Raw genomic sequence first — 21,316 nt, 5'->3', positions numbered from 1 at the left:
AGGAGTATAAATACATCCTTTTCTGTTTCATTATTGTCACTGTACTTATGATGATATGCAATGCTTTTTGCTCTTTGGTAACAGCATACTAAACTTTGATATCTCGGTGTTCTTCACCTTCAGTATATTGTCTGTGTGTAGGAGTGTGTGTGTAAAGGAGATTAGGTAACTATTTAATACAATAATAAAAGCAATATTTTGAAAGCTTTGCAGTGAGCATGACGAGAGTCAATAGATGGTAATGAAAACAGTACCATGCTTGTTAAGATATTAAATTGAGAGTACATGAGCAATGATTGTGGGACGCTCAGAACAGTCTCGCAGCTGAAGATGCTTTGTGTTGTGCTGATGGGTATGACAGAAACAAAAGATGAAGACAAGAACAAAAGATAAAGGGTGTAATTTCTGCCCTGTTTACATAAAAACTTTGTGAGCCTAAGGCACAAGGTTTGTTTATACTGGAGCAGTGTGTGGCCCCTAAGTTTTCAACAAGAAAGGCAAAAGCAACTTTTGTCATTCGTTCACAAGTTCAGATCAGTTGAGCCTCCTGGTCCTTTCAATGCCAGCACCGAGTCAGCCCTGCTGTGCAGAGCTTGCTCTCTGTTTGACCGTAACCCCAGTGTGACTCGAGGGAAGAAAAAATGCATTTGAGAGCACTTATCATGAGAGCTCATTGCACCACGGTGGCACTGTTGAAAGTTCTTTCAGTGAGTGTACATCCACAGCTGGAGCTTGGGTGAAAACACATGCTAGGGCTGATTGCATACCATTGCACACACTTCAGGAAAAATTTTAGGCTTTTAAAGTATTTTGCTTGCCAGGGTAATACCTTACTGGTCGTAATATGTACCTCTAGAAGTGATATGTCACTGCTGTAGAATCTTGTTTCTTATGCACTTACAACTGGGGAGATGTTTGGATGTTTGTGTTCTGTCTGTGTTTATTATCTCTGTTTATCTGCTACAGTTCTGAAATACATTTATCCTCTTCAGATCTTGTGCTTGCAGTCTTCCAGCAGGAGCTTCCATCTATTCCAACTCAGCTGAAAGGGGTTTTTTACACCAGAAATTTCTAGTGCAATTCTAAGGATGGAGTGCAAATTGACAATACTTTCTGCTTCTAAATTGAGGTTCACCTCTTTTCACCATCCCTGTTAGACATATTTCATAGTTATCAATATCACTACATAAACTTAAATGTAGTCTTCAGTTATGCAGAATAATTTTTAATACTTGTGGGGTTTGGAGCTTTCAGTGGTTGGCCAGCTTCGTGCAGTAGCTCTCAAAGCTGACGATAAATGCTCTCCATTGAAACTGAAATGTATACTCTGTGAGGATGCAAATAAAAATCCTGTTGTGTACATAAGCGTATTCATATTCATACATAATATGCACCACAACTTGCAGGTCGTGATTTCCACTCAATTATTAGGCTTTCTCGTCTTAGAATTCATAAATAACCATTGTAAAATGAGAAAAGGTAGGGACAGACTGCATATTGTATGTCAGTCGGTTTCTGTCTTCAAGTTTCCATCTTCAAGATGATTGTATGTTTGGGCTTCAGAAACATGATGCTTCAGAGTGTGTTGCAGGAGTATGTCACATTTTATACAAAAGTTGGGGGAAACAGATTTCCATGTGCAACATTTTATCAAAGGACTAATAAAAATGTATTTGAAAACGAAAAAAACTGGTGAGGAAATTTCTAGTTGAGCAAACAATCAAAAGCTCATGGTCCACTGTCACATTGGGGATACCAAGAAATACAGCAGTTGATGGGCACTAGCCATGTTTCTGACCTGTTCTTTGTTGGATTTACATGATGCTTCATGTCAGACCAAGGACTAATTAGGCTCAAAACAGGTATTTGCTTTGTGCGGTATCTCTGGCATATAAATGTGGGTTTCTTTCAGCACAGCAAACACAGTGGGGGATCTCCACCACAGAAGCCGTTTGTGCTTCTGCTTTCCCTGAGGTCACGTGTGATTTGCCACTGATTTTGGTGGAAGGAAGAGCAAGCTGTGGTGGAGGCTGCTTATATCCCTTGAAAAATGTTGACAGGAGAGGTAGTTCCAGGTACCACCCTGAAGGTGTGTAAGCACTGACCTCCCTCTGCGTGGCTGGAGCACTGGTGTGGCTGCAATAGCAGGCATCTCACTGTTACCCCCCCGGATGTGTTTCCTTAGGTCTGTCTCTTCATTTCACTGGAGAAAAAGGGCTGAGTAAAGGCAGATTTCCTGCTGGCAGGGCGTGTTGTGAATCTGTACATGGCAAATTCTTTGGACGGTTTTCTCTGTTTTTACATACCATACATCTCCAAAGTTTCTCTGAGGTCATGTTTTCTTTATAGAGGAAAATGTCAAATTCCCGGTGTCTCCACTTAATTATCCAAATTTCTCTGTCAGTGTTCCAGCTTGTATGTGGAAGATCCCACCTTGCTGGCTGTGCACTGTACAAATAAAAATTGAAGGGTGCTTTATTTTTGTTTTATTTTGTGATGATGTGTCCCTGTCAGTATTTGGAGACGTTTGGGATAAATGTCTGTTTTATTTCTTGTTTTATCAGTAGAGACTGCTCAGTTGTAGGTAGTGCAAAATGGTTGTTAGCCCTTAAAAATTCTGTTTTTCTCTTTAATTATGGCTACTTTTCTTCTGAGTGTTTTGCAATGAGGCATGAAACGGAGTCTAATCCTGTGTCATTCTTCTTCACTGTGGTAGTGTGTTCTGTTGTGTATTGAAGGGATACTGGGACGTGTTGGCTCAGTGAGGTATATAGTTTCTTGCTCAGCCCAGATCCGACAATGTATTGTTTAGATTTTGTGTCCAGGAGTGAGTATATACATGCAGATGGATAAACTTTGTAAAACCTAAGTTTTGCATGATAGCTATCTAAACTCAGGAAGTTAACAGAGAACATAAGGTCAAGGACTTAATCAAAATATTGGCATGACAATGAAGAATAGCTTCATACCACATATGGTGTGTGTTCATGCATAAATGAGAAGGGAAAAGGATGCTTCTGCATATCCTTGTTACAGATCTAGTCACGATGAGTCTCATTGGGTTTGGTCAGTGTGGAGGTTGAGTTCTGCATTGCCAAAATTGAGAGAAAAGAGTGAGGTGGATGTTCTCCATGTTGCTTTTTCTCTCTGATGGAATGGTATTTTCTTCAAGTAATCTTTGCCAAGTTACTTGTGGTTTTTAATCCTCATCTCAAATTTACTTAGAATACAAAAGAATGTACAAATTTTCATTTTTCATTTGCCAAACCTCATTACAACTACTGCAAAATGCTTGCAGATAGTTATTTATTTTGTAAACTGCCATGAAAAATAGAGGAGAGGGGGTTTAAAAGGTGTGTTAGCTGCTCTTTGGCCCTTCTGCCTTTCCTGGGTCGATCTGTTGCTGTGTGGGTTTGAGCAGTTTAGAAAAAAAAAAAAATTTTTTTGAAAAAAGGATTGAGTGGTTTTTTTCTACAGGCATGCCTCTCTTAGGAAAATACCTCTCATATAAAGAGGAAGCAGAGGATGACAAGAGATGGAGGGGCAGTGACTCAGTATCCAGAATTTCTGTGGCTAGAAAAGTGCAAAGAGTCCCAGCTGAGAAGGGTAACTTGCAACTGCTAGGAAGAGGGATTTAGGAAGATCATGTGAAAGGAAGAATTGCTGCTTTCATGGCAGGAAATGGCTGGAGCACACACCAGGACCTTGGCAGGGGAAGGTCAGTGTGCAGACTGGCTTTGGGGAGGCCCAGAGGAGGTGGCTGAACAGCGTGGACAGGCAGGGAGCATGTGGGAAGTAAATAATGGAGATTTAAGCCTGGTTCAGAAATGACAGGGCTCACTGCAAGCGCTGAGTGTGTGTGTGTATATATATATATATATGGGAGAGCAAAGTAAGCCTTCATGTCTAGTTGGTTGCACCTTGTTTTGGTTTTGCTGAAAGACAAATACAGACTATAGGTGGGTAACTGTTGATGTGCGTATGAGTCATGTAACATTATGTTGTTCAAGTATTGCCAGCAGATGCTTTGAATGGGTAATTTGTAGCAATAGGACTGGTTAGCTGAAACAGGCTGACGATGAGAGTGCGATTCACTATCTTGCTAGAGACAGTCTGATGCCCTGACACCCTCTTCACATGTAACTTGTTCTGAGCCAGTGTTTGCATTTCAGGTTGTACCTCTCAAGCTTTGGAGAGGCCATCACATCTGAAAACATGTGATTCTCCTTTCTTCTTGAGAGAGTCATAGAACAAAATCTTTGTTTCCCTTCAGGTCTTGATTACTTATGTGTGAGGCAGCTTATTTATTATACCTCCTTTGATTTGAAACTGATAAATGTGCATACTGTGAAAAGTGGTGTAACATCTTCCTTTTGCTCAGAGAGCTCCCTGCTGGTTTTGTGGTGCTTCGGATGCATCCTGGTACATAGGTTGTCCTGCAGCTCTTGCTGAGTTCATGATTTGGTGTTCCCTGAGTCTGCAGTCGCTTCTTTCATCTCAGAAGCAGAGTCTGTGAGGAAACCCCTTCAGTGTTAGAGTTGCTTTTACAACTAGGTGAGATGTTTTTCTTTGGCATGGCAACTCTCTTGACAAATGGTTAGTTAGTGGGATACTCTCCTTTTGATGTTCAAGTTGCTATGCATAGAGAAGTTGCTCAAGTGAGAACTTCACTTACCCTCCAAGTCCAAGTGTCCTTATTTACAGTTGTTGTCTTTCAACCTGTGGTTCAGGGCCTTGGGTCGGTCAGAACCAGTTAATGGGTTTTGTAGAGGCACACAATTTTTTGTGAGCTATACTGACACTGGGCTTCTGTCAGCTTCTGCTTTTTATTATCTGTTTAGCCATGTGGAGCTCTTCAAATTGTTTCATGCTTCTGTTCAAGGTGCACCTCTGATGTGCAACACTTGAGTAATGTATTCAGTCTCCAGTAAAAGCGACACAGAATATCTCAAGTTGGAAGGAACCCCTAAGGATCATAGAATCCAACTTCTCACAAGACTACCTAAAACTAAACCTTATGACTAAGAGCATCATCCAGACACTCCATGAACTCTGACAGGCTTGGTGTTGTGACTGCTGTCCTGGGGAGCCTGTTCCAGTGACTGACCACCCTCTTAGTGAAGAACCTTTTCCTAGTGTCAGATCCAAACTTCCCCGGAGTCAGCTTTATTCCATGTCCTCATGTCTGTTATGAGTGGGCAGAGCCATTAGACTGACAGCCCCCACAGGCTTAAGCACTTCCTTGTAACAAGAACATAGCATCCTGCTTATTGGGGAGCTCCTGTCAGTAATAAAGTGCATGTTGCTCCTTCAGAGGAATATGTGCTTGAAACACCTGGAAGATATGGCAACCACACAATTATTTGAGCCCAGACTCTGTAGGATTTTCTCTGTAGGTAGACAGAAATATTTCTCTTTTATTTGGGTAAGAGGCCTATTTAGCCTAATTAGGAAGTGTTTTGGCAATAGTGAAGCAGTATGAGCACACAAGAATGCAAAAAGCCCATCCTCACTGTACACAGATAGAGGGAAATGAGCAAATGAAATAAAAGATCCCAGAGTATAAAGGATTATAAACTGGCAAGAGATAGTTCTTATTGCTAGGTTGATATCCCTAATTGATATAAACATGACACCCTATGCAATCTGTGGTAGTTAAAAGATACGCATCTAAATAATATTTAAATAGATTCTTGCATTTTTAAGACCCACTGGAGTGTAATTGTATTCAATTTAATTAAATGAACTGAAACCCCCTGATAACTCTGCATTACTGCTCCTAAATAAAACACTCTCCAAAGAGACTCAAGGTGTTTAGTTAAGGTGATAAAAAACCTGTGCCCAGGACCATGAAGTTTTGCATGAGCAGCTTTGTTTAGATCATCTGTGTGCTACCTACAGTGGTTGAGAGTGTGTGTTAACAGTGCTGTACCTCTGCTAGAGTCAAAAACTGAGGCTTCACTCAAGTGCTTCAGGGCAGAGTCAGTCTTTCTGGTTTTACATTATTAGTATGAATGCGGGGTGTCTATTTGAACTAGCTTATTAATGCCACCCAAGAGTGGGAACCCCTCTGTGTCTGTGCCAGTGGTAGGCACCCAGTCCCCGCAGAAGCAAGGGTTTGTGGGGAGAGCACGGGCTGACAGGATGGGTGACATTGGGGGGGTGGCTTGGGCGCAGCTTGCTTACAGGAGCTACAGGAAGCCATTTCTTCTGCTCCTAAGATTACATGGAGAAACATGGATTGCTGCCATGCTCAATTATGGTTGTTTCCTTTCCCGGTAAAAGACGGCCCATCAGGAAGTGGTAGGAGTGGAGGCTAGGTTAGTCTCTGGGTAAGCAGAAGTGTTGGGTGTATCCTCCAGGCTGCAAGCTGCTGAATTTCTAGCAGAAAAAAAGTAAGAGTAGCACTTTAAGAATGCAGTTTAAACGTCAACGTTCTGATTTTCCACAGCTGACACCTAGGCTGCCCTCTGTGCTTGCAGCAGTAAATCAAGGGCTGTGTCTCTGGGGCACTCAGTACTCTGTACCGCTGGGCGCAGCAACCAGGATAACTGATTTCCATATCTATTCCCAAAACAGGGTAGGGACCCTGATGTGCCTTGATATGCAGAACAGTATTTTTTTCATGCTTTGTACAACTGGATTTTGGGGTGAAGGCAGATGCTTCAAGATTCCCTTCCTCCATTCCAAAACCTTCACAAGGATAGCAGGAGAGTGCCTGTCTCTTTGAAGTAAGCCTCTTAAATGGCACATGTAGGAATAAGTCATTGTGCTTAACGTCATACCCAACTTCATAGTAGCGTAGTAACACTTCTAAATGTTGGGATGCTCATCGCTAAGGTGGGTCCTGCATGAATACAGGTGCAGTGCTGCCCCATAGCTCTTGCCACATTAAGTGCAGATGAGGCAATAGTCTTGTCCAGCCAGAAGGAACGTGGGGTGACTGCATCCCCGCTGGGCTTCCTAGGGCGCAGGCTTCCCTGCAGTGGGAGAGGGCTATGCTCTTTCCTCTGCTCGCCAGTGGTTATAGCTGGGGGGAAGGTCCCATGCAAGATTCGGCTGCTGAGCTGGTGAGAAATTAGGGGAGGCATAGGATGCTCTCCTTCATTGGTGCATTCCTGAAGCCAGTACCACTGGCTTTCAGTGGGTCAGGGGAAGCTGCAGTCCTTAGGGAGGGCCAGGCAGGAGACCCGTTCAGGATCTCAAGCCTGGCTCTCAAAGAGGGTGGGGGAAAAAACACCAAACTCAGAGAAGCAGAAATAAAGGGGCAAGGAATGCGCAATGGTACACTGAAGAAGCAAGGGAAAGGGGCAGAGAGAACAGAGAAAGGTGAATAAGAAGGGTTTTTGAATGAATTTCCTTTTACTAGGCAAGGTATGTCCTCCCCGTGCCAAACTCTCTTGGTGAAAAGCATAGCAAAATTTAAGATAAAGATGGTTATTCACTACTACCATGACTCTTGGAAAAATACATGAGTAGAGAGGAACAAAGGTCGGAGTAGGTACTTATTGCTGTCACTGGGGTTTTTATACAGCACCCAGCACAAGGTAGAATGAAATACCATTTCTTCCACAAAGAAATTACAGGTTGTAAGAGCTGCTTAGTGTCAGGAAAGAAACCTAAACATTTCATAGGCCAAAACAAATTTAATGAATTTTATTTGGAGAAACTGTTTAAGGACCACCAAATTGGATAAAGAATTATTTTATGAGACAAGCAATTCTTTTGCCTTGGGTAGTGTGGTGACAGTTATATTTAATACTATTGTTATGCCCCTTATGCATATACCTGCTAGGAACCTGTGTATATTGTGTCTCAGGCAGGAATTAACTTGAGCACTAAATATGTAGGGTATAGTGTGCTATAAAGGTTTTACTGTCATGTATTGATGCAATAGAGATTCACAAATCCAGTGTTTAGTAAGTGCTTTGCTTACTGGTTTATGATGTTAAGATACTTCATTTACAGGATAAAAGGATTAGTTTAGAATAAAAACCCATAAAGGAACAGAACATTAGTGTACTAGTAGACGGTATTAATATTCTGGATATTGTTCATGTATGGAGGTTGACTTACAGACAAATAGACTTGCAAAAACAGTAGAAAAATAATTGCCTATTCCTGAAATAAAATGCCCTTTGAATACCTCTCAGCATACTCCAAAGAGTATGTTCATAGTGAAACCCTTATTTTACAGTAGTTTCTGACCTTTTTTTTTTTCAGTTGAAAATGAAACCAGAATTTCATACAGCAGAATCATTGTTAGATAGGATCTCAGTACCTTTTGGTTCATTGACTTAGATTAGTGCATTTTATTGTTTCATTGTGTTTCACCGATATGTCCATCTATAAGGGAATGCCCCTTAGTGATTATTGGTACAAAGCAGAAACCAGTTTTGACTATGCTTTTTGTAGTAAAGCTTTGGCAGAAACATGACCAAAATTTGCTTTCTCTGAATCTACCATGTAACTTTGACACCTTGGGAAGTATAGTAAACCAGACTTGCTGAGCTTACACAGTTGTCCTGAGATACCGTTGTCTTCTCAATTTTTGTCTTTAAATATCAAAATTGTTGTGTTTTTTCTTTTCTTCACATGTTTTCTGTTTGATTTTTTTTTTTCAGGCTCCTATTTTAATGGTTTGCTCACACCTCAGTTATGTAGACCCAAGACCCAAAAAACAGATTTGTTTTTGTTACACTGTGTTACTACTAAATGTAAAAAAAGGGCATTTTAATGAGACTTACTTCGCTATTGCAGTTGATACGGCTAGCTCACTGGGATGAAGATTTATTTCATCATCCACTGAAGATGTTTGGCTTTTGCATGTCTGTTTCATTAGACTTAAACATAAAGCCACCCTATGACACACACTAAACTTCCCAATTCTGAAACACGAAATTCACCTCCATCTCCTTAGTGGTGCTTTAATTACATAGATGTTCATTTATCAATTCTTACTATTCTTCTGTTTACCATTTGCTTCTGTTTCAAGTGTCAGGATAGAAATCCACTGCAGCTGGTGTGCATGAAGAGGCACATTTCCACTCAATTGGAGAAAAAGTCTCAGCAGACACAGTGTGCAAAAGGAGGAGGCAGTGAGAGCAAGGGAAACAAAACTAATGGGAGGTGATGTCAGGTGCAGCTATTGCATGGCTTAAGGAGTTGTTAACTTATTCTGCTTTACAAGCTGTCAATGATAACCTGTGCCTGACTGCTGACCAGCCTGGTGGGTCGTGGTGGCCTGGCAGGTATCAGGGCAAACAAGTGGTTTGAGTTACATTTTGATGAGGTTAGTGCAGATGGCCTCCGGGAAAGGAGGATAGAAGATAATATATTGTTATTAGGGAAGCTGGACATTAAGGGTGCTTTGAACTATTCATGAATAAAATTTGCATGTAATCTTGTCTGTCAAGATAATGAGCATGTGAAAGAGCTGGTTCTACTTGCGATAAATACCTACTTTTTAAGTATGCTGGAATGCACATTTGCATAGATACAACTTTTCTGTTAGCATGCATATATATATATATATACATGCACACATATGTTTTTATTTTTTACATAGAAGACTTCCTTGGTTGCATGCCAGGGAGAGAGATCCCAGTAGTGTGCTTTCAAATTGATTTTCATTTACAAAGGGAAAAGCATAAATCACACTCAGAATGCTTTTCCAGGGATGTTTTATTACACCTTCTTCACAAAGACTTCAGGGCTTTACAGTGAAAAGTGAGGGAAAAAAGATTATGGTGCTGATGGTGAAGGAAATGCTTTATTTGCAGAATTTTGAAAAAGGGAAGAGTTTGTTTTGATGTAAAGATAGGACAAGGTTTCATATATATTAGAAAAAGCTTACATAGGTCTGTGGTTTAATATAAAGTTTCTGGGTCTATCGTGACAGTGCTCTGAACTTGATGGCTGCGTCAGTTATTTCAGATAACTGCTGCAAAAGCTTTTATATCAAACTGTACCATTGTGCATTCTACTTACTGTACAGGATCTAGAAATGTTTTTACCATGCTGCAGAGAGATTGACACCGTTTTATTAGATCTATTTTTGTAACTGTCTGTAAAGCCGCATAGCTTAATGACTCAACCCTCAGATGCCATAAAAATTAATGGTAAGTCTTGTATTAAATTGGTCTGATCTGTATGTTCTCTTTGTTCTCACAGTGCCCAGCTATAGAGAGGTCAAGGGAACCATGACAACCCTTCAGCATCCTCTAAAATAGCTGTTCTCAATATAAAAATGTCATGACTTCTACACTGAGTATTTTATGCCTTCCCCTGAATATCAAGGCAAGCTCTGGACTGCCTGGCCTTGCGCTTCTGTCTCATTCACATTTCTGACCCCGCTGACTGTCAAGGCAGACTTTGAACCTGTTGCTTCATGGATAGTGGGATTGTTAGTTCTACTGAATGGAAGATTGTCCTTTCCAAGCCCTAGGAAAAGAAGGGAGTGTTTCTCTAGCAGCTTGTTGGGTTTATTTTTAATGGCAACCATTTTGAAGCTAAGCCAGAAGGCAAAACACCAGCCTTATTGCTGGCAGAAATACATTGCTAGCAAGGGACAGCTAAGAGGGTCAGAAATGTGTAACAGATACAATTATCATGAAGCTCAGCAGGTTTTCCTACAGATGCATGTCCTCATTGTGCAAGTCTGTAATACTGTAGCAAATGGAGATGCAAGCCAGAGAGGTGCATGCAGGTTTAACTCTTCTGTTTTGAAAAGGTTTGGATCTGATTTAAATCTTCCTCCTGAGAAAGAACTGTGGAGGAACGTGAAACACAGTGTGTCTCTCAGATTAACTGCCTGTGTTTTGAATTCATGTATTAATATATTTTGCAGTGCAGGGAGGTACACTGGCAGTCTGAGGTTGCCTAGGGAAAGATGTACAAGTTTGTTGAGATTCTATGAGCCTGCATTAGGAAAAATATCTTAAAAAGAACTGGTATCTTACTCAGAATTGTCCCAAGAAAATCTGAGCATCTTTTGCTTTCCAGGTAAGCTAGTTCTGCTTAACTTTAAACATCTTGTAGGTTGTGTGCTGTGTAGATGAAGTCTTGCGAAAATAGTGTGTTTGTTAGGCACAAACATGTTTCCCTTCAGCAGATGTTCTCATTTCACCACTTCATGGTCCCTCTTCCCTCCTCAAAGAAGCCTGTTTGCTCTGGCCCACGTTCTGGCTTTCATTTGCGTACTTCTTACAGCTATCCAAACCAAAGGTATTATTGAAATGCAGGGTTGTGTTCCACAAATTTTTGGTAGGCGTCCCTGTTAAGATTGAACTGCCAGAAATAAGCTGCTAATGTTTACAGTGACTCTCCACACAGTAGTCCCGTGTTTCAGGCACGGAAATGGATTTTTCTCATCTCAAGCTGTGAAGGTCAAAACCGTGCCTTTGCCAGGGCATGATTGCAAAGTGTTGTGAAAGAACATCTTCCCTTCGTCTGTGCCCCTTCCACATACACTTATACTTTAATAGGAAAAAGTCAGATTTGTTTGTTTGGTTGGTTTTTTCCTCCCAGTATCTGACCTGTTCCTAACCTCCCAGTTTATGCATGTGCTATGGCCATGGCTGAAGTGGTTTTTAAGTTAGGAACTACCCAAGTTGCATTGTATGCTGTAATCTGCATTGCCATGTGCAGATGGAGACCCATCTGTCTTGCTAACCAAACGAGCTTGTAGCGCGCACAACTTTTTTACATTTTTGAGATTCATGCAGTTACATAAATTTCACTTAGTGGCTTGGAGAGTGAGCACTTATATCTGATAATCAAGACCTCTTTCCTGACGTTCCTAACATCTGCTGGAATAGGAGGAAAATATGCAGAAATGTGCGTTTTTTCATAATCTGAGATAGAAAGCTACAAACTCAAGTAGTTGTATTTTTGTTAGCTTTTTCTAAAACTCTTACTCTTCATGGAAGTTTATTCAGCAAGTATGTATGCTGTGCCAGTGCCTAGTACTTAGGTTCGTTGAATGTGTGCATTTCTTTGCGAAGTCCATTATTCTTCCTTAGCTAATTGTGGTTTTATTTTATTACTATTATTGAAATATCAATGTATTTTTACTTAATATTATTGCCAGTAGAGTTCCCTGACAAAACATTTTTCTCTTTTTACACTTTCAGATGTCAAATACAAAGGATTCTGCCAGTGCACTAAACTAACTGATGTGCAGTGACCGATAAATCCTAACTTTATAATAAGTGTCAAATCACTCCAACTTTTCTTTGTAGTCACTTCATTAACAGGAATCCCGAAGGATTCCTTTGGTATTCACATGCATATCAGAACTAATTCTCTGAGAATTCCAGGGCAATTCATCATTTACTCTGTGTTTTATGATGCCAGAAAATGTTGCATGAATAAATTATAAGATGGCAATTTAGGAACATAATTTGACAATCAAAAATAGAAATGTGAGATAACTTCTGGTTTCATTAGAATATTTTATTAAATCTTCATTTTACGTTGAACGCTTTAAAACTAGTGGGTTGTTTACTTTCCTGGCTATCGAAGTATCTTATGGAAAGGTCTTGGGCACTAGTGAAGTCTTAGGAGAAACATGTCATAACTTTTTACGAATAAATTAAAGCATTTCAGGAATGGTATTTCTGCTCAATATTTGTGTTGCTTAAGAATTTTTTCCACCAGGGAAGATCTGTGGGATTATATAGCTGGAACATTGCAGTTTGTATGGCAATAAACAGAACGGGTGCAAAGCAGTCTTTGTAGTTAGGCTTTGCTTAACTGTTAACTTTGTAACAAAATGAGAAAGAGTTTATTAAGAGGTGTTGGCTTTAAAAATGTTACTGACCTGAAGCAGTTAAGAGCACATCTGTGACTACTGAATTACAGGTACATCAGTAAAAACAACCTTGAAAACTATGTCTTTTTTTCATTACTCACATAAGCTGTTTCAAATATGGGACCAGTCTATGTCAAAATAGGACATAGTGGCACATAACTGAAGGCTTATTATAAATTGCATTGGCTTATTATTTTTGGTATCAAATAGCTGTATGCTTGTTCCTACCTATGAAACTAAAATGGCAGCCCGTGTTTGTTTAGACCTTGTTGTATTAGTATTGGAATCAAGCTCACAGAGTAGGGCTATTAATAAGGAACAAGAGGAATGAACAAACAGATGGATTTAGACTTTTTTCTATTATCTTAGAAATCCTCTAGGTTTTGGCTTCTATATGAAAGCAAGAAAGTAAAAGGAAATTATGAAAATTAATATTGACTCTTATTCTTTATGCACCAGAGTGAAATATTTTTAAAATGTTAAAAATTAATTATGAATGCTTTTGTTGTTCCATATTAATAATGCTAGGGATTTTTAAAAAACATTTCAGACAATTCCTTTGACTCTTTGTAAGGGAATGAATGACTTCTCAAGCTGGAGCTAATGTTTTGCATATGAATATTTTATGCAACTTGAACACAAAATAGAAAGACAAAGCACGCTGGTGGTGATTTTGTGTGAGACAGTTTAGAACTGTTTGGAGAAGTAGGGGGGTCAGTTTAATGAATAGACAGACAAAATGCCATAGTTCAAAATTCATCTTCTGATTAGTTGTACTTGCGGTTTGATGATATCTAAAGTAAGTCTCCCTGGCCATTATCAGTGCAGCAGAAAAATGAAGCATCTTTTTCCTTTTAGTTTTGCCATGTTTTTAATAGTGCTTGAATAATAAAGGAAGAGAATGGAGATAACTATATGTAGGGATAACATTTGAGGCAATATAAATCAGATATACAATCCTGTGTTAAGTTACGACTTTATTTCCTCACCTGTAACATGTGAGGATGCTGTGGGATGTGAAATACTTGCTCTCTTTGGCTTGGGTTGATTTGTCTATCTGTGTTTCTTTTGACAAAAGTAATGCTTTCTGGATACTCGCACACAAACTCATAAAAGAAACTCTTTGCCACAGAGACAAATTATTCAATCAGCATCTTCCACTACAACTTCCTGGCAAGCTGAGATGCCAATGCAGGTGTTTGTATTTTTGTTCTCATTTTTTGAAGCTAGAGATTTCAAACCCCAAAGCTGTCCTTATGTAGTTAGGAGGTTGCATGCTGCTTTTGTGGAGTGGCAAACTTGTAAAGCTAGCTGCCATCGGTCTGGTAACCCAGCAAAAGTGTATGGCAGGGTTGCAGTGAGTGTATGTCTGTTATCAATTTTTGTCTGTAAGATCTTGTGATTCTTCCGTTCCTTCATATTTTTTTGGACGTTAAGCTTGCTTTCACGCAGGACTAGTCCTCCCCAGATTGCTGGCATGAGCTGTATTTGGAGTGTAGCCCCTGATGTGAGTCCCGAGCATTGACAACAATCCCTTCTGTCAGTCGGGCAGGCTGGTGCCTGCAGCTTGACTTCTCTGGACGTTGCGGCACTGGCGGACTGGGTCACTTGTGAATAGGCCTTTCTTCGCAGCCACGTGCTCGCAGGCGGTGGGGCCACCCATGTTCTGCAGGCTTTAATTGGGGTGCTGCAATCAAGCTAATTTTGCTCTAGGGACAGTCACAAGCCTTCAACCTTGTAGAGACCACCTTTAAAAAAACAACAGTGAACTGCACTCCAGCATAAGTGAAAAATGCACACTTGTTTAGCTTTGATCCATTTTGCAGCACCCTTGCTCTCCTGTCAGCAGTCCATGACTGTGGACCTGAGGAGGTGTGAGAAAGTGTGAGAAAGGGCATGGAGCAGTGCTGGAGCATACTGCAATCCTCACCTCTGCTCCACCCGGCTCTCAGCTGAGCTGAAGTTCACAGGATATGTTTGGGTTTGAGTATATCACTCAGTTTCAGAGCTGTGACTTTACCTTCACAAGTCATACCTCTTTCTGAGCAGGTTTATTAATGGTTTCCAGAACTGAGAGAGTAGATAGACTGATAAAGTAAATAGACAGATTTCATATTGCTCTAATAAAATGAGGGTTTCATGTCTTGATCTTCTATCATTAATGTTTCCAGCTCATATACTCTTAACTGGCAAAGCTTATCAAGGAATGAACAGACTCTGGCAAGGGAAGATACTCCAAAGTGGGAATTTTTGGTAACCCGTAGGGATGTTTGTTATGATGGAGTGGCTGGGATTCAGATGTCATGTCATCTCTTTGGAAATCATACAGATTTTCTTCTTTACAGCCTGCAATAAGAAGCAAGCAAAACAAGGTTAAAATTTGGAGTTGCTTTTTCTGTTTGTTGTTCTTTTTTCTCCAGCACTGCAGCACTAGTTATCCCTACTGAGTGTGCAAACCTTGTTGTGTGCGCAGGATCAGCAGGCGTGCCCTCAGCCACCAGTTGCACAGGCAGAGGTGTGGAGTTTGTGGCATAGGTAGAGAGTCAAAGTTTCTTCCTCATCTTGTTGGGAAATGGTGGATGGCAAGGAGGTGGCTGGAGGAAGATGCATGCCCACTGCCTGCTGATCCGGTAGCACTGCTGCTCCGTTGAAAGGCAGGGTAGCACTGTTGAACTCTCAGAGATGATGCTATTCCCGTCCTCGTAAACTATACACTTGCTTAGCACAGTGGAAAGTTGTTCGGAGCTCTGGGAAGTCTGAAGTTCTGAGAAGTGTATTTTCATTAAGGAAGCCAATCCTTTAGCGTTTGGAACATCTTCTGTTTGATATCTTTGGCAGGTTGATAGATAGGAAATACAGTAAAAAATACATAGGTATGTATAGAGGAGGGTGTGTATATAGATATATATTTAGTGTAGTTACTTTGCTGCTCCAACAAATGACATGCAAGTTGTTTTCCACCTGTACTGTACACAGTAGTCTTAAACTTCAACCTGTTCTGAATTTTGGGAACGTGAGCTCTACAGAACTTTCTGGGGAATTTGAGTAACCTGTCACACATGTGGAACTGCACTTTTTTAAAGTGGAGTGTGTTTCACAGAGTCTGAGGTTTAGTAGGCTTTCACTTTGATTTAAACTGGAATGTTTTTTCCAGTTCTGTGGAAGTGATACTTCATTAAGACAGATCTGCCTCTTCAGCATAGTCAAGAACCCTGAGAGCAGGACCACAAGCTTATTTCCAAATGGCAACAGCTTCAGTAAGGTGTGGTTTCTAGTTTAAAGATTTTCCCCCTAGCTCTTATGCTAAAACTCTGCATTGCAACTTATGTATATTATTAGCATGATTATTTAAAAAATATTTCTCAATTGCTTAGTTCTTTCTTAATATTCAAGACATAATTTTGTGTGTGTTTGTGTGCATTGTTAACAGCAACAATGAAATAACACTCTGCAGTGTATTCTTGTTCTCTCAGAATATGAACGAAGTAGAGATTGTTGTCTTTAAAGAAGGTATACAATAATGTATATGCTCATTCATAACTTAGACTAATAGAGAAACAAAATTATTCCATCCCATCTTTTGGACTTATTTTAAGTGGGTTGCATATTGTACCAAAAATACTGTTAATTCATCCTGCCCATCCCCTCACTCTGCCTTCTATGGCATACATATCTGAAGTGTAGAAGGATTTCTTGTGCCATTTAAAAACCCAGCCTGTTTTGGTTTTTTTTTTTTTTTGTTTGTTTGTGTGTTTTCCTTATTTATCCATAATTTTAAAAGCACTAATTTTGACTGTAATTGAGAGATTATTACAATTAGATTCCTGGCTATAGCCATTTTATTAAAAGGGTAGCAATCGTGACTAGCAAAGCAGGTATCTGGGACTGAGCAAACCATATTTGCACCTCCAGTATATCTTAAAAGACCAATTGGCAGAGTGTCTTTGTGAGTGGTATAAACTCGCTGGTTAAAGTCATTTGGCTGGAATTGTTTGCAGTCTGGCTGCTTGCTTATAAGCAAGAAGTTTAATATTTTAAATTGGTATTAGTCATTGTCAAGAAAAGCAGGGCTACTCCCAAGTAAATAATGTCAGTGAAACATATGTAATGACTGATTATTGGATGAGTGGGCAGCTGTGTGGGAGAACCAGATGGAATATGAATATATGTGGGTGGGAGGGAATTGATGCAGATAGTGCCTGGGGTTATGTTGTTCTGCGACTGTGTGTTGCTGTCCTTGCCTTCTCCCTCGGTGTAGGAATTAGCAAGGTCCTACCTGCTTTTGAGGAGCTACTGTGGTACTGCAGTTCCTGACTGTTCTTACGTGTTAGTATGCTTGGGGCTAGGGATTGGGAGGATGACCCAAGAGCTGTGTGCTAGATGTGCTGCAGGGACAGCAGTGGTGTTACCTTTAAATAAGAATTTTAAAATCAGTTAACCTCTTTCTTTTTGTTTTGTCTCCACCGTAGGATGGGTCACTGGGAAATATTGATGACCTGGCACAGCAGTATGCAGACTACTATAACACCTGCTTCACAGATGTGTGTGAGAGGATGGAAGAGCTGCGCAAGCGGAGGGTTTCCCAAGACCTCGATATGGTACGTGGAGAAGTTATGACTTTATTAACAAATGATTGCTATTCTTACCCCAGATGAAGAATCAGTATTTCAGCTTGAAGAGTTCTACCCAGGGAAATAACTCTATGTGGATGTGTCCAGGCACACCAATGTTTCAGCCAACTCAATTAAACACTTGGAAATTAGCAGGATTAGGATTTTTTCTAGGTATTTGTTATGATTCATTAAGACTTGAAGCCTGTGTTTCTTAGTTCTTTAATTAGAATGCTTTTTGCTTACACGCATTTGCTTGCAAGTCTCAACTCTGGAATGCAAGGTGAAGTCTGACAAAAGCATTGTTTCTTTGCCCCAAGATGCTCCCAATGTGAGCACAACGAAACTGTGTGCTGTTTTTCAGTTGCACTGTACAAACTATTGAAATACTGCTTCTCAGAACTCCAAGGTGCAAATACTGGTTTCAGGCTCCCAAATGTGAGTAATCTTCAATTCTGTGAGCCCCTTTCCTTTACTACACATTACAGAACCTGGAGCAGGAGGCATGGGGTCACTGAGTCCTTCAGTCTCTAAGGGACCTCAGGAGATCTGTAATTCAACCTTTGGCTCAAAGCAGTGTCAACAGTGAATTCAAAACAGGTTGCACAGGACTTTATCTGACTTAGTTTGAAGATCTTCAAGGATAGAGGCTTTGCAGCCTCTCAGCAACCTGTTGTACTACTTCACTGTCTTTATAGTGAACTTCACTTTTTTTCCTGATATTCCATGAGAGAACCCCCATGGCAATTTATATCTGTTGTCTCTCATTCTCGTGCCATGCACCACTGTGTAAAACCAGGCTCCATCTTTTTTATAACCTCCCCATAGGTACCAAGCAGGCTGCCAGTAGGTTTCCTTGAAGCTGTCTTTTCTCCAAGCTGAATCTCCCAGCTCTTCTTGCAGGATAAGGGCTCAAGTGATTGAGCATGTTGGTGGCCCTCCCCTGGGTTTATTCAAGTTTATCAACGCCTGCCTAGCATACAGAACTGCAGAACTAGAGATAGTGGTCCAACAATGACCTGACAGGTGCCGGGGAAAGGGGAAGAATCACTTCTCTTGATCTCCTGGCTACACTGCTGTTGACAGGGTGTGGGATGCTGATGGCTCACGCTAAGCTTAGTGTCCCCTAGGCCTTTTCTGCAGAGCAGGCTGGCCCAACCAGTCAGTCCAGCCTGTGCCAGTGCATGGGCTTCTCCTCAGGAGCAGGACTCTGCATTTGTCCAAGTTGAATTTCATGAGGTTCCTGCCCAGCCACTGAATGGCAGCCCTGCCCTCAGGCGTATTGACCGCAGCCCTAGGTGGACATCATCCATTACCAGGAGTGCCCTTTATTTCCTCCTTAGGTATCTAACAGAGTAGGCGCCTGCACTACTCTGCTTGTAACTGGCCTCCAAGTATGTCACATGAAAAACTACTCTTAAAGCCCAGCTACACAGTTTTTCACCATGCAGTTGCGTAGGCTCCCTGGGGAGTCCTGCTTTAGCCAAAACTAATCTGTATGCAGCTCATCTCCATACCTCATTTTTGTTATGTTTAAGAAGGAACCTCTTAGGACGCCTGTCACAAGAACATGTGTTTTCACTTGTTGGACAGTTTCCTTATTGTCCTGTAACATTAGTAAATCTTTATTGCTACTTAGAGTCTGTATGTATTTATTACTGATTGCTGGACTTTTTTCATTGTAAACTTTGTAGTTTTCTTAACATTCATAAAAATCATCTGTGACAGAAAAAATCTTTTAGGTCTGCTTTGTTAGGTCTTCAGTGTTGTTTGTCTTTCTCAATTGAATTGTATGGTTTTGCATACAGACTTAGATATATTTCATTCAAGTCTTGTCTCACAGAAAATAGGTTAGTGAAGGAATTTTTTTTTTTTTTGTCACTTACAGTTTTGCTGTGGTGGTAACTTTTTGTATAACACCTACAGAAGCTCATAACCGAAGTATGGTTAATACCTCTGCTGTGGAAGAAACAGCATGGGATCTGATCACAGTTCTGCAGTTCCTCTACAAGATCGAATCCTTTAAGACAAATATGGGAGCTGAAGTTGTGTCATTATGTCTTCTACCTTTGCTTCCCCAGATCCTAGCACTGAGTAGCAGCAGGGAGTGGCTTGTGTCCTTTCTGTAGCAGCTGTACATGATGATGTGGATTACTTTAGGCTACTTTCTTTTTGGTATTCCAGTTTAGCAACTGAGAGGCTTCCAGAGCTTGTATGGACTACAAACTTAGATTATACAATGAACAGCTGCAGGATCAAGGCAGAGAGAGTCATCTTCTCTGCCCCACTGAAGTTTTCTAGTTCCTTCTTTATTTTTAAATGAAAAAAAAAAAAAAAAGTCAAATGCATTTTGCAGATCTGTTGCTGCCAAGAAGTTCCAAGTGTTAAACAAAAGGTTATTGCAGGAAATCCCTTTGTAGACAGACCCTTGAGGCTTCTGTGCAAATAAGCTGATGGCACAGAATGATGGTTCTTGTGAAAACCCCCACGCTTGGCATGCCTGGTATTCTGGGTAGCTGTTGGCAGCAGCAAAACCCCCTTTCCTGGTGCTCTTGGAAGGCAGCTCCTGTGCTGGTTAATGAAGTGTGCCTTATGGCGGGAGAGGACTCCCTTCCATTTAGACAGATGGGCCTAATTTGGCTCCCTTAACTTCCGAAGCTGCAGAAGCCAGGCTGGAGAAAGCCATGTGAGCTTAATTAACTCACATCAAAGGTGCAGAGCTTCACGCTGGTTTAAATACATGTGTGCTAACCCAAGACAGACCAGCAAGTGATTCAGTAGCTCATTCTGCTTGAGAAATGCTGTAGACAGAGAAAGTGGCTGTGTGGAAAGACATCCCAGAAATTCCTCTTCAGTGGCTCTCATATTGAGTTTGCTCACACAGGTAGTCCAGTGATGACTTTTTGAACTGTCAGGTCAGAGAGAAGATATTGCAATTGAAAATTAAATTAGTGCTCCATTTTTTCTATGTCTGTCACCACTGTGATACAGTTTCTGGACATCAGATAGCCGTTCTGCTGGTAACACATGGGGCTATAGATATTAGCTCACTTCCAGAGAAACAGTACCCAAACAGTGCTGACTGCAGCTGAAACTTGCTCTCATCAATAAGTAGGCAGACTTGGCTTAGCTACACAAGGAGTGGAAAATGGCTATGGTGACTAGAATGCGTTTTCAGTGTGATAGAGTAGTATGCCTGTTTATAATCTGCTGTAGAAACAGGAATTGGTTTAAACAGCAGTGACTGCAAAAGTACTAATATGAAAGACAGAACGGAAGAATGACTCATTTGTTGTGGTGTTTTTCCTCTCTTTACAGCTTGAGAAAAGTAGTATATTTGCAGAGGTTTTGGAATAGTGAATGAGGAGTAATGCTGGGGGAAATACCAGCTTCATAGCATATCCCAGATGTGCTATGATGGCAAAATATATGTGCCAAATAACAAATACATGCAGCCCCAAAATTATTATACACCAATGTTATCAGGCTAGTCTAGCCTGGCTTTGCTGTGCTGTATATTGCTCTCCTAGCAGGGATGAGGAGGGACAGTGCTGTCTATGTACCCTCTCTTCCCAGCAGCGGGGTTGTGCCAGAGCTGGAGATGGGCAATACTTCTGCTCTCCCCCCTCCACCTTCCTGATGGTTGTCTGCTCCTGAGCAAAGTGCTAGAACAGAGCAGAGCTGATGTGCCTGTAGTGCTAGTGCAAATTTCCAGGGGTTTGCTGGAGTGGTTACTGAATCGTGAGAAGGGGTTAACACAGGATAAACCCAATCCCTGCACTGAGATCAGGTCTGAGGAATAAGGGGCCAGAGAGAGGAGGGTCTCTGACAGCTATCTCAAAGCTACAGATCCCATGTGTGAAAAAATTCATAAAGCAAAAAGTATTAGGAT

The 21,316-nt window shown here is 40.9% G+C and overlaps 1 protein-coding gene across 2 annotated transcripts in view; it reads left to right on the top strand.

Moving 5' to 3' along the window:
- Positions 1-21,316, top strand: part of LOC141956246 (SAM and SH3 domain-containing protein 1-like) — a 572,685-nt gene that overhangs the window by 453,920 nt on the left and 97,449 nt on the right. For both annotated transcript variants that reach the window (XM_074896587.1, XM_074896589.1), the window contains one exon: positions 17,284-17,412. In XM_074896587.1, coding sequence (XP_074752688.1) covers positions 17,284-17,412 — 129 coding nt within the window. The remainder of the gene's footprint in view (positions 1-17,283; positions 17,413-21,316) is intronic.

The sequence above is a fragment of the Athene noctua genome, chromosome 1 (genome assembly GCF_965140245.1).
Source record: "Athene noctua chromosome 1, bAthNoc1.hap1.1, whole genome shotgun sequence".
Classification (NCBI taxonomy): Eukaryota; Metazoa; Chordata; class Aves; order Strigiformes; family Strigidae; genus Athene; species Athene noctua.
Note: the sequence above shows the minus strand (reverse complement) of the source record. Positions and strands in the feature narration are given on the sequence as shown.